Source organism: Telopea speciosissima, chromosome 7 (genome assembly GCF_018873765.1).
Source record: "Telopea speciosissima isolate NSW1024214 ecotype Mountain lineage chromosome 7, Tspe_v1, whole genome shotgun sequence".
Lineage (NCBI taxonomy): Eukaryota > Viridiplantae > Streptophyta > Magnoliopsida > Proteales > Proteaceae > Telopea > Telopea speciosissima.
Window position 1 is genome coordinate 56,194,749 of NC_057922.1, and position 16,500 is coordinate 56,211,248.

Sequence of the window (16,500 nt, forward strand, 5' to 3'; positions counted from 1 at the left end):
AAAGGATGGTGCATTGAATGGAAGTCGTTATTGAGTACCCCTCCCCTAACCCATCCAAACCACCGCCACACCAACCACCCCCCCCCCCCCTCCCCCAACCAAAAACAAAAAAAGGTATACTCAGGTACAATGGAGACCAATAACTGCTACCAGTGAGGAATATACATCAAGCAAGTTGAAGGCATTAGGGAGAGAAGAACAGAAATGAATTGAGTTGAAGTTGTGAAGAAAAGACTAAATTAGAACGGATTGTAGAAGAGGATTTTGCAGTCAAAACTGGATATTGCTACAAAAGATTTAATTCAGTTGGCTAGAGATTACAAGGTATGCACTACATAAGAAAGTAAATGCACCTCCACTAAGCTTTCTTCTAAGGGTATTTACTATTTTCAGTTTCAATCTACTGACCTCAAAGGTAGACAATAGTCCAGGAAACCATTCCTTTTTTCTAGGCTCACAGCAAAAATTCATTTTATAAACATCAACAGCAGAATTTAATGAGTAATTGTGTATGCATAAAAGTGATTGAATGTCAAGAGTTACCAATGGATGTGAGCAGATAATAGCTTTCCAAAAGATGGTGATAATAAATTAGAGATCAATTGAGAGAATCTATCTTCGAACAAAATTCCATTCAAATAATAGAAAAGGAAAAAGGGGGTTACAACTGTTGTTCAATCCTCATTTCTTTCACTAAAGTGATAGTTCTGTACTAAAAAAAAACACAAAGAAAGGGAGAAATGAGAAAAGTTCTACTGCAGATTGAAATAAAAGGAACCAAAAACATGATATAGTAGCAGCATCAATGGAAGAAATGAAGAACCTAAATCTATGGCTCAACCGTTGTTACTTGTTGCCACTCACCATCCACAGCTTCTTTCCACAATGTTACATTGTTGTTCCCATCAGCCACAGCCAATATGTTACCAGTCAGTGACCATGAGACACTCCAAACTGGGGTCTTAAAATCATTCAAAACCTTACCCTCCCATTGACTCCCTTCCTTGGCCACAGTCCATACAATAACAGTCCCGTCCTGTGAAGCACTAGCAATAGTAGACTTGGGAAGCCCCAAGTTGGGTGCCCAAGCCACATCCCTTACCCAGTCAGTATGCATGTTAAGGACTGGGAAGCAATCCATCTTCCAATTCCCATTGTATAGCTTCCACACCTTCACAGTATTATCACAGCCACCAGAGACAAGCTTCTGAACGGGATTAAACTGGCCGGATGTAACAAGAGCCCCAGGAGCCATAGCTGGAGCCCATGAAACTGAAGTGACACCCACGGGGTGAGCTTGGTCGATCCTTGTGGTGTCCCAACCCCCATCAGTCCTGGCAGTAAACACTGAGATGTTCCCATCAGATGATCCACAAGCCAAGCACAGGCCTAATTCATGAGGAGCCCAAGCAATTGAGTTGACAGATACCTTGTGGTCATCAAAAACATAGGCTTGAGTCCACTCATTCTGGTTACCTTCCTTCCATATTATCACTCTTCCATCATAAGAACAAGAAGCAAGGATAGAACCAAACTTGGGATGGGCCCATGAAACCTGCCAAACGGGGCCTTGATGACCAGTGAGGGTGGTAAGATGCTGCGAAGCAGAGGAGCTGCTAACCCCAACTATCTTGATGGTACAGTCAGAAGATGCAGTGGCAATACGCTTGCCATAGTAATCCATGACAACATCATGAACAGTGTCTTGATGACCCGTTTCAATCTTTTGTGACGGCATTGCTTCCACTAACTAATCAATATGTATAGAATCTGCCTTCAGGTTTACTGATCGCTCTATCAACGGGAAATGATGCAGTATCTTCCTTTTCTTCTAATGTTAAATCCCTACAGAAAAAGGAAAAAAATTTCTAATTTCTCATCAGTGTGTCTGACACATTTGAACATGGGTCAAACCTATAGAATTTCCACTTTGGATCCCATGAATTCTGATCCACTGGATTGTGTTACAGATGCAAAAATGATTTTTTCAAAAATTATTTTACTTCATGTACTCTACGAGGCAAGAAATCAAACCAGTAATATACTCTACCAGAAACCTAAATTCGAGATTTCAGATTTCACTAAGTGGAAACAATAGCATAGAACAGGTATGTATGTATATATACAGATCAAAAAACTAAAATCAAAACCGCAACCCTAGCTAGTTAAAACAGAAACTTACTCAGAAGAAATTTAGATTCGAATTCGGTGCGACAGATTTATCAAATTCCAGAGCAAATCGAGAATAGAAAGAAATAACATTAAGATAGGCTTCAACTGATATTAATCGAAAGCAATATTTAAATCGATGGAAACAATTCTTACTACAGAATAAAAAATCAAATAAAAGAAAAACAAAAACAGTACAGAGAGAAAAACAGAAGCACCAGACCTGACAATGGAGATGAGAGTGCGATACCCCAACCGAAAGAAATTTCTCAGATGAAAGCTAAAACTTGAATACCTTAGACCCTGAAACGTCTCCCACAAGTCTTCTTCGACTCTTCACCCTCCGTATAAAAGGTCTCCCTTCCGTAGTTCCATGTTTCGGGGTTCTTTCACAAGAAACAAACGCCGTGTATCGCCTCGGCCCGTCGTCTGGTTCATGCTCCCTCCTTTAATCCAGACTGTTGGTTGACTCAACATGATTGCTATTTCCTTCAGATATTTTTGGTCAATGTCAATTTATTACAGTCGCATTATGACCGTCGGATTTTGTTGACGACGGTCCGATCTTTTGGCCCTTTTTTTTGTTTTTTTTTTTTTTTTGTTTACCCCCTTAACTTGAAGTTGGCCTATGGGCCCTTGGGTAGGATCCTTTGGCGGTTACCCTCGTATAAAATGGGGAAAAGGCTGGGCACACTACTCGTATAGTGTAAGCTAGCACCCGCTATGTCTATCTTCTATCCTTTGAAATGACTCTTCTACCCCTTCTATATGATGCCTGCTAGGTTTTAACATGTCAGTGATTTGTCACTTTGTCTAACCCTCTCCCTATAAAATGACCCAAGTCACTTTTAAAAATATACCCTCTTTTGGAATAAGGTCTATTTCTACCTCGAAGTAAAAACCCTTTTTTCTCTTAATTTTAAAAAATTGTGGGAATAAGACAAGGGGCAGTTAAATAAGGTTACAAATTCTAAATACTTATAGAAGTGTGATTTAGACACTCCCTATGTATAAAGTGGCGTATGTATAAATTTTTTAAACTTTGACTAGATTTCGTAGGTAGAGGGTTGGGCGTGTTGTTGGCTTTCCTAACGCTATGCCCAACTATCTCTCTCCCACCCCTATGGAAGTGACCCCTTGCCCTGCCCTCCCCTTCCCATCCTCTCCATTTTAGAGGTTTGGGCATGCCATTGGCTTACGTGAAGTTGTGCTCAATAGATAGGTTGGGAAGAGGAGGGCAAGGGTCATTTCCATAGGGGTGGAAGAGAGATAGACTCAGGTTGGGCATGCACAACACCAACATGCCCAGCCTTTACTATATTTCTTATTTCTTTTAGGGGAAAAAAATTCCCAAGTAGCCAATGTCACACCCAGCTCCTTGCAACCCAGAAGATGTGAATAGGATGCTTACCATCATCCTAGTCAGCCTGTCAGGATCTCAGACATAGTACCTTAACGTCACAGTCACATTCAAGAGAATCATAATAATCAGAGACAATAGAAGACTAAAATATAGTAATACTAATTCTCATAGCTGGGAAATTAAATGTGATAAAATACTACATACTCTCAGGTTTATTCTTGATCCAACAGTTAACCATAACGTAAATAATAATAATGACATCAAATGTAATAAACTCATCAGAAATAAAAATGGAGGACACCGTGTCCTCGATCACAGTACATCGTGAGCACAGTCGTCACATCTCCAATCGGCATTGTATCGTTTTGGTGTTGACTAGTCATCATCATACTCTATCATAGAGGAGGAACCGTCCACGCCTGTTGGTTCTACTATACTTGCATCACAATTTAAAAGGGGGTGTCCATGTGGAGTGAGCTTCACCAAGGTCAATGAGGGGATGGGGGCATGCAAGCACACACATATAGTCCATGATGCGGTGCATGGATTTAATTTTATTATTATTCACCTTAACAACAAAACTAAGACAGGGGTAATACTACTACTACAACACAATAGGCAATACCGTGGTCCCAGAATGTGTCTCGGTCACCCAGCAATACTACCCTAGTTGAGGAGGAAGCCTGCCAGTCCTAGAATGTGCCTCGATAACCGGAAGACATAGAGGGTGGAAGAACTTACAAGTCAGTTCGGCGAAGTACGCTAGCCGAACCGAGGACCTTAAGCGTACGAAACGAACTGAAGGAGATTTCGTCAAGGAATAAGCAAGGAACCACAATAAGAATGAAGAAGAGGTGACCACTATTCAAAGGACAAAAAAGAAACGAAACGACGCGACCAACAGTCGAGATTGATTGAAATCAACGGTGGAGAACAAGCAACGGTAGAGCTACTCGAGGCGCCATGATTACTTAGAGCCACACATCACTTGGAAGTCTAGCCGCACATCCCGGAAAGGCGGTGGAGCATTCAAACCTCCTCAAAAATTGATAATTAGAGGCAGCACGCGGTTGAAGACTGAACATGACTCACCTTGGAACGCAAGCGCTCCAAGGGAGTGGGGGGCAAGTGATAAGACCCTAAATGGCGGTCTGAGTCGAGCCCACAAGCCAAGGGAGAACCAAGCTTGCAAGATGGGGGAAAGGACCGGCGCCATACCATAAGATCGCTTCCCATTCACTTCTCAAGAAAGCACATGAAAGAACGTGGCTCGGCAAAGGCCCAGCTGGGGGATCGGTCCCCAGATCTCCAGTGTTTGAGTCTGACCCCCCTTGTCGGACACGGCCCGATAAGCCGACCATTTACGAATTAATACCCAACTCTAGTGCGCTCCGGAAAAAGCGTAACGGTCCTGCAATTCATGTGCCATAGTCTTATCCTTGGGGGCATAATAAGTGGGAACTTATCCACCATGACTGACAAAGGTGCTACCTCCCCTCCATCACGCAAAGAACTCCAATCTCTCCCAGAACTCCTCTTGGGTTAGAGTTCTTACCCAACTGGGACACTCCATCACCTCCTAAACTCCCTCTCCTTCCAACAATTATAAATATAAGGTGATACCTTCCCAATTGAATTCATTATGTTTTGACTATTATCTATTGCTAAGAGGCCTAACTTAAGCATCGAAGTATCCAAGATTAGCACGGCCGATCACTCATGTGTTAACTATTCTTTGCAGAACCCACACCCGAGGAGTCCAACGCAACTCTGAGGTTGGCTTGCCTAACTCTTGACGAGTTGGCGCAACACCTACATTTCAAATCGGGATTGTGGTCAAAATTTATTGGATTCGGTTTAGCTTATTCCGATTTTTATTTTACACCCTTAGGGCAAGATTAGGGATGTAAACGGATCGGATTCGGATCGGATACGGATCGGATGTGATCGGAGCCGGATATTCCCTGGCCGAATACGGATACCTCTAAACGGATTCGGATGCGGATCGGATGCGGATTTTCGACCATCCGTTTACATATATGCCTTGTGTAACCCGGACCTTCCTCCCCCTAGCGGATACAATTCTCTCTCAATCCATATCTCTTAGATCATGATTCTCTTTTCATCATATTCTAGAACTTGTTTAATCTTCAAAAACCCTAAAAATCATTATTTACTTAATTTTTTATTATTAAGTATTTGGATTTTTTTTCGGACGGATTTTAATCGGAGTATTCGGATTATTTTCCGGATATCTCTAAACGAATACGGATGCCCCTAAATGAATACAGATGCGAATTCGGATTCGGATTTCGGTTATCCATTTACATCCCTAGGCAAGATACGCTATTACCCTTTGTGCTTGTCTCTCTCCTCCTCATATTAAATTATTTCCTTGCCCTCCGTTGTTTCTTCGATACATCCGATAAAATTGGAAACAATAAAATGAAATAACGGCCCGAGTCGTCATCCCTTCCAGCTTTCCGCACACACAGACAATGCGCATGACCCCAGGTGGGCCAGGTCCACCATCATGTATACGGCGTCTAATTTAAGATGTACGTACATACCGACATGCGTATGTCTCTAACATGATATATACGTACATGAAGTGTGAAGGTAAGGCGATCATAACATATTAAGAAACTCCAAAAATATAGCCCGGAAAATAGAAATCGAGGCGCATGCGAAAATCCTCTCATTGTTCTGTCCTTCCCTGACCCACCACACAACCCTTTCCTTTCTTTTGTTTTTAGGAACCCACGCAACCGCTTCCATGCCTTTCGTTGTTTAAGGTTCGGATTTCAACAAAGGAGTTTGTATGTATGTTCCACCCTCCTCTATCCCACTGTGTTCCTTTTGTTTTTTTTTTGTTAGGCTACGTTAGTTTTTTTTTGGGTCCCACCTAAAAGTGAACCAATGTGACTATTGAAGAAGCGGGACAAATGGTGTGGACTCGCAATATCCGCATGAACTTTATCTCAATTCCCAAAAATACCCCTACTTAACACGACAATAGGCATGTCCTATTCCTTATTCAATGCTGTCGCCTCCACATTTAGAATTATTACTGATACCTAGGGATATTTTAGGTATACAAAATGAGAGTTTGAGAAGTTTTGATGGTATTTAATGCAATTATTAGATGTGCGGTTGGTTGTTTGTCATTCAAAGGTCATTTGCGTCAGGTAAACATCGTATATATAAATTTCTAATTCGTTTTCAACAACGTAGCAAAAAAAAAAATTGCAGAGCCGAAGTTGCAAACCAGTGCTGTTGGCAGTGGTGGAAGATGAAAGTTTTTATTTTCCATTTTTCTTGTCTAAAGTTAGGGTTTCTGCTCTATTATCTCTGATTGATTTCTTCTTCCAAAGTAGAAAAGAAAGATTGGAATCGCAGAGTTTCCATGGTTGGAATCTTGTTTAGACTCCTGCATTTCATTTCTTGAGAAACGATATTGTTGTTACCTCACTTCCGTCTCAATTTATGATATTATTCTGTGGTGAGAGTATTGTTTCTTGTTTCAGAAGCACTAAGATGTTTCAGAGGTTAGGAACGATAGGCTAAAATAATCGAAGTGATCCTGGAAACGATGAGGAACGCTTTTGCGGTTGCAAGCACTTCTCCGATACTACGCGGGTAGTAAAGGGGAGGAGGAGAACGTGAAACGCTCGGACAAGTTATCTGTCATCGGTGTTACTGCATTTGTATTTGTTCTTCATTTTGCCTGTAGGATTTTCTGGTCAGGATTCTTGTTTGAACTTTGAAGTCTCAGATGTCGAGAAAATAGTGCAGCAAGCGCTTCATTTCTTTTGTTGAAGATTTTTGTTTTCGTTCTGAGTTTTTCTGGGAGTCCAAGGAAGGGGGATCAGAGTATCAAACGATTTGAATTGCCGACTTGTACGTGTTAGAGGAGGAAAGAAGAAGCTTTAACTCTCGAGAAATCTCTAGTGTGAAAATTCTACTCCTTTCTCGTGTTTCTTATGCTTTTATTCACGTAAGCTTCAGACAACGAAGAAATAAAAAGGAGCAGAGGCCAATGTTTTCTTCAACTTTGTACTGAGGTTTAGAGGAGGAAAGAATCACTGCAGCTACAGTTTCAGGCAACATATGGTGCGCCGTAAATCTTCAAAGCTTCAAAGTTCACGGATGTTTCTGAACTAGTTATAGATTGTCTGCTTGTGGAGTTTCCCGGGTTGGAGAGCAGGTCATTGAGGATGTTCGAAGTGGTTAGCAGCTCCGATCTCGCAACTTCTATTTCTCTTGTGTTCGACGCTGCCTCTTATTGAGGAACTGTGGACATAGATGTTTCAACTTGGGAAACAGCTACTTGTTTCTTATATATTTTCTTCCCGGTGCGTTTCGAGATTGGAGGGGAAAAATTGAAGAAGCAGACAGTAGCTTGGTTAATATCTCCTTCACCCCTCCCGGGCGGACTTTGTCTTAACTTCTGATCCTAAGAATAGCAGGCTAATGTTTTGAGTTAGAGTATTTATGCCAGAGTAGATAAAGCAACCCAACTCAGCCTAAGAATAGCAGGCTAATGTTTTGAGTAGAGTTTTTATGCCAGAGGAGATAAAGCAATCCAACTCGGCTTTCTGCTCGCTGAGTAGTTGAATATTAAGAACTACTTCGTTTGATCCAAGCTCTTTCTAGTTGACCGGTTTGTATGGTGGGAGGAAATTTTTTTTTTTGGGGGCTTCTGCTATGTGTGCTTCTCTGGTTTTTAAGTGATGATGGCCGTGACAACGTCCTGCAAGGAGCGTAAAGCTGGAATGGACAATGGAAAGTATGTCCGCTACACTCCTGAGCAGGTTGAAGCGCTTGAAAGGCTATATTATGAATGCCCCAAACCCAGCTCCATTCGACGGCAACAACTGATCAGAGAATGTCCAATTCTCTCCAGGATTGAGCCCAAGCAGATCAAAGTCTGGTTCCAAAATCGAAGGTTTCATGCAGGAAAAGTAATGGCTTCTCGATGAGTTATAGTGTCAGTTCAATGTCGAAGTTTGTTGTGTTTTTATTGCGTTCTGTTTTCCTTCTTCAGATGCAGAGAGAAGCAGAGGAAAGAGTCTTCACGAATCCAAGCTGTTAATAGGAAGCTGACAGCAATGAACAAGCTTTTAATGGAGGAGAATGACAGGTTGCAGAAGCAGGTGTCGCAGCTGGTGTATGAGAATGGCTACTTTCGCCAACACACTCAGAGTGTAAGGGGCTATAGGTCTTCTGCTCTTTTAGTTTTCTTTTCCTTCAGATTTGAATTCGTACACCTACAATAATTTCTGTGCTGAAAACTAGAAATTAATTTTTCCTTTTTTTTTGGTTGGGCTGGATTGTGAAATTTGAATCGTCTTCCCTAAATTCCGAGTTTTTACCTTTTTGGTTCTCTTCTTGCAGACGGCTATTGTCACCACGGATACAAGTTGTGAGTCGGTGGTGACCAGCGGTCAACACCATTTGAAGCCTCAGCATCCGCCGAGAGATGCTAGCCCTGCTGGGTTAGTAGAAAACAACTTCGGCATGCTTGTTGTGTTCTTTGTCCTTGTGATTTAAATAGTAGTTCTTTATGCTAATGATGTTATGCTTGTATTTTTCTAGACTTATGTCCATTGCAGAGGAGACTTTGACAGAGTTTCTTTCGAAGGCCACTGGAACTGCTGTGGAGTGGGTCCAAATGCCTGGGATGAAGGTCATCTATTCTTTCTTTTCTATTTGTTCTTACTTTTTATCATCAAAATAGAGGTACTTCGGGAAGATGAAAATCTGCGCTTCGGGAGGTACTTCAGTATTTATTTCTGTATAGACATTCTCTAAGCCCTTCTTTCATTTCGCATGTCCTCATTGTATTTAACAATTAGAAGCTACTGGAAGCTTTAGGTTGCCCACAAGTCCCTGAAGTTCTTTTGCTTGATAATCATTTGACAATTTGTCCCACTGTAACCTTCCTTTGCAATGAACAGCCTGGTCCGGATTCCGTTGGAATCGTTGCTATTTCTAATCGTTGCACTGGAGTGGCTGCACGAGCCTGTGGCCTGGTGGGCCTAGAACCTGCAAGGGTAAGTTCATTCTTCGATGTGGTGTCTTAATTTGTCCTTGTTGTCTGTCTTCTGAACTACCATTGATTGTGCTTGTGGGAAGGACTAAACCTATAATTTCCTTACAGGTTGCAGAAATCCTTAAAGATCGGCCTTCATGGTTACGTGATTGTCGAGCTGTGGATGTGCTAAATGTGCTGCCCACTGGAAATGGTGGAACCATTGAGCTGCTCTACATGCAGGTAGGTTAGAATATTTTTTAAGTTGCAACAAATAGTGGGTGGAAATGTACACACTTGCTTAACTAACTTTTCAAAATATTTCTTTTTGGGAAGAAATTAAGTCAACTTTATTTATGCAGCACTATGCGCCAACAACATTGGCACCTGCTCGGGACTTCTGGTTGCTGTGCTACACTTCTGTATTAGAGGATGGTAGTCTTGTGGTATGCAACTCTTTGCATGTGATGGGAGACTGAACAAGATTGTCCTATTTTCTTTTTGCTTTTGCAGTGTAAAAACGTGGATTTGTTCTGATAGTGCCATGTCTTCAATGAAATGCTTAGGTCTGCGAAAGATCACTTCGCAACACTCAGGGGGGTCCAAGCATGCCAGCAGTGCAACACTTTGTGAGGGCAGAAATGCTGCCAAGTGGGTACTTGATAAGACCCTATGAAGGGGGTGGATCAATTATTCATATTGTTGATCACATGGACTTAGAGGCATGTGAACTCACTTCCTATATTTAATTACTTAAGTTGAATTGGCAATATTTAAGAGGGCAGACCTTGGCGCATTGGTAACGTTGCTCCATTGTGACCTAGTGGTCGCGAGTTCAAGTCAGGAAACAGCCTCTCCGCAAAGCGGGGTAAGGCTGCATACATTATAACCCTCCCCATTCCCCGCAGTGGTGGGAGCCTCGTGCACTGGGTATACCCTTTTTTAGTTGAATTGGCAAATATTTGGTCTAGAAAACTATCCGTTAATAATTTAAAATGTCCTGGTTCCATTAACCAGCCATGGAGCGTACCGGAGGTGTTACGCCTTCTGTATGAATCATCAACAGTGCTTGCGCAGAAGACAACAATGGCGGTACGACAATCTATCTTTGGCTAAGTAGAAATTATAATTTTTTGCTGGTAGCTGGTCTGGAATTTTATCTGTGCAGCTTGAGTTTTGAAGAATGTAATTAGTCTTTATTCTTAGCTTTTCTTATTCAAGGATATGCAAAATCCTTGGAGGTAAAATGGAGTGGGGAGAAAAATTAAAAAAAAGAGACTTTCCCTCTATTTCAATAGTCAAGCCAGTGAATTATGTGAAAGGTGGAGAGGATGCTGTAATTGTGGTTGTCTTATGCATTTAATCTGTCATTGTTTGTTTCATTCAGGCTTTACGCCAGCTAAGGCAGATTGCTCAAGAGGTTTCTCATCCAATTGTCTCTGGTTGGGGCAGACAACCTGCAGCCCTACGAGCACTTAGCCAGAGGCTTAGCAGGTGTGCATATTTTGGTGCTTTTTGGTCACCTTGTTGTGACTGGTACATGGATCTTTTGACATTGGAATTTTGACTTCCTCTGCAGGGGTTTCAATGAAGCCCTTAATGGTTTTACTAATGAGGGATGGTCTATGATGGGAAGTGATGGCATGGATGATGTTACGGTCCTCGTGAATTCTTCTCCTGGGAAAATAATGGGTGTTAATCTTTCCTATGCAAATGGATTTCCATCTGTCAGCACTGCTGTTCTTTGTGCCAAGGCATCTATTCTTTTGCAGGTCAGGATACTGAACTTGCTGCATTTGGTTACTATTGTCAAATTGCTGGACAAATATTATGCAGGTGTATATCTATACATTTTAATTTATAGGCAACTATTTCCTTGTTTTTCTTCACTCATTTGTCTTCGTTCCGTTTTTCCTTTTGAAAGAAATATTTGTGAAGAGATATCCTAGGTCTTTAGAAAATATATTTATTTTCAGCTTGAAAATGTATTGTTAACTGACATAACGGCACCTAAATTAACATATGCTTTCCAGGCATTATGGGAGGAGATTTTCTCCAAGTCATTTGACATCCGTGGACATTCTAGGAATTCAATATTTCTCTGCATCTTTTGTATTTTTAGTATGAAAACATGCTACAATAAGTTCAATTCTTTATAGTGGTTTTAGTTGTCCATCTGCTGTAGAATCAAATTGATGTAACATCTGATGAAACCAGTTGTTAGAATCATATTTATGATTGGTTCTTTGTATTCAAGTTAACATAAATGACCTACTTTGATCTATTTTATGCCAATTTGATATATCATCATCATTTTTTTTTAAAAAAAAAAAAATAAAAATTTATTGAGGATTAAAAAAAGGGCAAACAAGCCTAAAGACAGACTAAAGGCAAAGAAAGCTAAAGCTTAAAAAGGGGACTCAATCCTAAAACATATTGGCGAGGGCAACAAGCAACTCGCTCATCCAAGAGAAATAATAAAATAAGGCTACGAGGGATCTGTGAGGTGCACCGAGGGGCATTTCCTGTTTGAATTTTGTTTAAAAAGAAATAAAACAGAAAACGCACGGGTCATGTGTAATGGGTCGAACACGAGGAGGTCAACCTTGAATAAATTTTCACTCTTAATCTAGGCAAAGTGTACTTATCAATGCAAAAATTACCACTTTCCTATTATTCCAACGACCACACATGAAACAAAAATGGAAACTAACAAAATAAAAAGGAAACTTATCAAACTAAGGCAACTAGAATGAGTAACCAAGATATGACCAACGATTTTGCAAAGTAGAAAGAAGATAATGACAAATTTTGGAAACTAAGAAGAATTGATAAAATTAGAAACTATGCCTACCGAATTTAGAAACTTCAAGAGAGTATGATGAATGAACAAAAATTATGGAGATCACTTGTGGATAGGAATCTACCATGAGATTTGGTTAAACTAATGATCAACACACCATAGACATGCATGCATCATGGACTAGGTCAATAGGAGATAGGGTCAAAGTGACAAGTATTTCCTATGAGTAATTCATTCAACAAGCAATGGAACGAAAATAGAAATTATGAACCTAGATGGCGATACAAGAGATACGTCAACAATAAGTCAATAATGCATATGGTCTCTTGAGATGACATGCACTATATGGAGGCATCTAATGTATGGTCTAAACTACGCATGCATCATTAACCACGTAAGCATGATGATCATCAACCCTTCCTTCTCTCATGGCTTCATCCAACCCCAAGATGAGAGGTTTAGCTATACATGGAAGGGGTAGAAGAAGAAGAAAGGGTTGCTGATTCAAGAGACATTAAAGCTAACTATTAAAATTAAATCAAAAGACTAGGGTACTTAGCTTTGTGTAGAACTATGCATTAATGGAAGAAGAAGAACAATGGTTGAAGAAGATGATGCATCCAATGAAGTTCCAAAGGTAAGAAGTGCTGAAATTAATCCGTGCTTGAAGTAGAACAATCTTCCAATAAAACTCGAAAATTACAATGAAACTTGAAGTAAAATGAAGAGGAAAGAAAATTACTTAAAGAAAGTAGAACCAAAGAAAAAAAAAACTAAGCTAAGCATCTCCACCGAATTCTGGTTTGGAGTTCTAAAGCAAAAACCAAAAAAAATATAATTCTCCTCTCCAACGAAATTACAAGAGTATATATAGGGAGGAGCTCTACGACTCCAATGAATTTTCTCTAGTCATCAAATCCTCTGATTGTCTTTCCTTCTTTGTAGCCTTTCGTTTCTCTTCATTGTAGGAAACTCCTTCGTTTGAATCTTCTCTCATCATTGTAATTGCTTGCAAACAAAGGAAACCATCTTTGACTTTGAACTCCCTTCAATGATTTTGCATATGTAGGAAAGCTCAAAAATCGTGGAGAGGCAATTAGGTGGGTGAGAAAAAAATAGGACAGAAGATAAGAAATAAAAGAGAGAGAGAATGGGAAAACACACGGATTAGAGAAGGGGGATATTCGGTGGAGGGAAGTAGAATTAAAGAGGGAGAGAGATTTTAGGAGAGGGAAGAAAAAGAGGAGGAGATAAAATAGGAAAGAAAAAATAAATAAAGATATGGGAGAGGTTAAGCACGTAGATGGGAGTTAGGGATATGGAAGTTAGTTAGGGATTAGAAGTGGGAAGATGAGGTGGCATAAGAGAAAAGAGGAAAGAAATTAGAGAGAAAGAAAAATCGTGGAGCGGGAGATAGAAAAGAGGAGAAGAGTTGGAGAAGTTTTAGGAGAGAGGGTGGTTGGAGAAATAGACTTGGGCTGCTTTGGTCTTCAATTCTTCATGGCCCAATGGTCCGGCCCATGTAAGATATTTTAAATTACAACTTGGGCTTTGGACCTGGGCTGAATTTTGGCTTCTTCAAAATTGATTCAAACTGCGACTGGTTCTGGCCCACAAAGGTCCAGCTCTTTTGATTTTAGTCTTGCCTGCTCTTCTAGCACTCTTTAAGCTCTAACTACTCCTCTTCAACAGAAATAGACCTAACACCTGAAAACACAAACAAAACCTCGAGTAGCTCTGTTCTAAGCATTAAAAATACAAGGAATAAGGGCTTAAATTCGCACATAAAATATGCTCATCAAATTTCTTTCACAATCTTTTGATCTCAGCAATGTCAGAACCTCTGGTATTTGAGATGATTCTAACATTATTGAAAAAACTGAATTTAACAAGATCCTAGAATTACATTTTATAAGACCCATCTGTGATTTCATTCTTGTTTACAGAATGTGCCTCCAGCAATACTCCTCAGGTTCCTTCGGGGGCATCGCTCGGAATGGACAGACAACAGCATTGATGTTTACTCAGCTGCAGCTGTTAAAGCTGCTCCCTGTAGCTTACTGGGGTCTAGAATTGGAAGTTTTGGTGGGCAGGTTATCCTTCCATTGGCTCACACAATTGAGCATGAAGAGGTAAGTAATTTGCTCGTGTAAATTTCCTGTTTTTTTGTGGCATTGGCAAAGAATTGAGTTTATTAGTCTGTTCACGTAACTTAAATACATGGTTGAAACTTCTTACCATGTGCTGAATGCTTATCCAAAAAAAAATGTCTATGAAGCAGTTTTTAGAGGTTATTAAGCTTGAAAACATGGGCAGCGGACAGGATGATACAATTATACCCAGGGACATGTTTCTCTTGCAAGTAAGTAATCTTGTTTTTGATCAACTAATGCCATACTTCCTTGTTGATATCCCATGTTTCATTCATTGGCTCATCTTCTTACTTATCTTTTAAGAGTTGGGTTTTACTCTGGTGGAAAAATGGAAATTTCTACTATTTTAAAACAATTCTCATTGGTTGGAAGTGAGTTGGCAAATCCACAAAGTCTACGTCCATCCTTCTTCCCCTTGTGGCAAGAAGTGACAATTTTTTGTTTCGGTTTTTTTATTTGAGAAAAATTGAGAATATTCAAGGGCTCTTTGTAGAGTGAAAGTTCAATACAAGGTGGGCTGTGAGGCTGATGTTGACAAAGGGGACTGTAAATGCGTCTAAGCTAGATTTTCTCCTTATTTAGACGGTTCTGGATATCTTCTTCAGCTCTTATGTGGCAGAGAAACTCATCACTGCCAACTTTGAAACCTGTGACATATTTGAACTTCCTTTGATAAATTTATTTATTTACATTTTTCCTGCTGAGAATGTAGTATTATTAATGTAACAGACTTCCAAAGTTAGAGAATAGACTAGCTTTTGTAGGAAACTGCAGCACTTGACTGGGTTGTTAGTTATAAAGGACCAAAGGAAAAAAAAGTTATTATTTTTCCAGTCTGTAAGACCTAGAATGAAAGAGGTAGAGAAAGCTGTCAAGATTTTCATTTATCTTTTCTTTTTTTGGAATCTTCAAGGTACAATCTCCATTGGAGCTCTTGCTCACAAATTGGTTTGGTTGGAACCAATTAGTAATTACATACTGAAATTAAAAATATAGAATACTATATTCTTAGATTTTGCTTGGTTTTGGAAATCTCAAAGAGATGATGAGTTTGTGTTTACACATACAAATGCACACATTGGAATATAGTTTTAAAGGACCAAAGGAAAAAAAAGTTGATTATATTTTCCAGTCTGTATGACCTAGAATGAAAGAGGTAGAGAGAGCTGTCAAGATTTTCATTTGTCTTTTCTTTTTTGGAATCTTCAAGATACAATCTCCATTGGAGCTCTTTCTCACAAATTGGTTTGGTTTGAACCAATTAGTAATTACATACTGAAATAAAAAATATAGAATACTATACTCTTAGATTTTGCTTGGTTTTGGAAATCTCATAGAGATGATGAGTTTGTGTTTACACATACAAATGCACACTTTGGAATATCCTTTTCCCTACTGCTTGGGATTTCAACTTTTCAATAAGATTGTAGGTGTGGCAATCTCACTATGGAGTCCAAATTAAGATGTTATAAATTGTTACAATATCTTGCCTTTGATTTAGAAAATAAATGATGCAGTGGCACCCGAATGGTTGGATCAGCACAACCGGGTTTGGAAACCCAAGCCCAGACAGAATCGGCCCAACCCAGATTTTTGGTCTAACAAGGTCTGGCAGTAGTTTAGTTATTTATTTGGGTATAGTTTGTAGTATTTTATTTCTTTTATATTATCATGTTTTGCTTTCAATAGGTTACGTTGGAATAGGAGATAGAGATTGAGTCAATTTTCGTATTTTGGTCTTACATTCTAGTTAGGAGTTGATTCAGGTCCGAATACTTGTGCTCGAAAGAAGAAGAAGAAAGCAAAGCTGTCCAAGTAGTATTAATATTAGTAGTTAGTTGCTTTGTTTTAGTTTTCTATACTTAATTAATTTTTTATATAATAAATTGAACCAGACCAAAGCTGGTTGAACCAGTGGTTCAATTTAAGTAGTCTTATTTTATTTTTAGTGGTCACGTGAATACTTAAATAAGTCACA

General features: G+C 39.7%; 2 protein-coding genes across 2 annotated transcripts in view; one reads left to right on the plus strand and one right to left on the minus strand.

The window, feature by feature from the left end:
- Positions 1 to 719: 719 nt before the first annotated feature.
- Positions 720 to 2,576, minus strand: LOC122670013 (protein transport protein SEC13 homolog A). Its single transcript, XM_043866946.1, has 2 exons — positions 2,393 to 2,576; positions 720 to 1,845 (listed from the first exon to the last, which is right to left on the minus strand). Exon 2 carries the CDS (start codon positions 1,736 to 1,738, stop codon positions 830 to 832), a length of 909 nt encoding a protein of 302 aa, XP_043722881.1. The 5' UTR covers positions 1,739 to 1,845; positions 2,393 to 2,576; the 3' UTR covers positions 720 to 829.
- Positions 2,577 to 8,100: 5,524 nt separating this feature from the next.
- The window catches only part of LOC122668042 (homeobox-leucine zipper protein ATHB-15-like), a 72,838-nt gene continuing 64,438 nt past the window's right edge, over positions 8,101 to 16,500 (plus strand). The window contains exons 1-13 of the mRNA XM_043864575.1: positions 8,101 to 8,480; positions 8,580 to 8,739; positions 8,930 to 9,030; positions 9,131 to 9,221; positions 9,493 to 9,588; positions 9,696 to 9,809; positions 9,929 to 10,012; positions 10,133 to 10,288; positions 10,584 to 10,658; positions 10,954 to 11,060; positions 11,146 to 11,338; positions 14,316 to 14,501; positions 14,651 to 14,731. Of these exons, the coding sequence (XP_043720510.1) occupies positions 8,266 to 8,480; positions 8,580 to 8,739; positions 8,930 to 9,030; positions 9,131 to 9,221; positions 9,493 to 9,588; positions 9,696 to 9,809; positions 9,929 to 10,012; positions 10,133 to 10,288; positions 10,584 to 10,658; positions 10,954 to 11,060; positions 11,146 to 11,338; positions 14,316 to 14,501; positions 14,651 to 14,731 (1,659 nt within the window). The 5' untranslated portion in view covers positions 8,101 to 8,265. The remainder of the gene's footprint in view (positions 8,481 to 8,579; positions 8,740 to 8,929; positions 9,031 to 9,130; positions 9,222 to 9,492; positions 9,589 to 9,695; positions 9,810 to 9,928; positions 10,013 to 10,132; positions 10,289 to 10,583; positions 10,659 to 10,953; positions 11,061 to 11,145; positions 11,339 to 14,315; positions 14,502 to 14,650; positions 14,732 to 16,500) is intronic.

Bases quoted from the DNA above. Each gene is read 5' to 3' on its own strand.
- LOC122670013 (XM_043866946.1), bottom strand. From the start codon at position 1,738: ATGCCGTCACAAAAGATTGAAACGGGTCATCAAGACACTGTTCATGAT.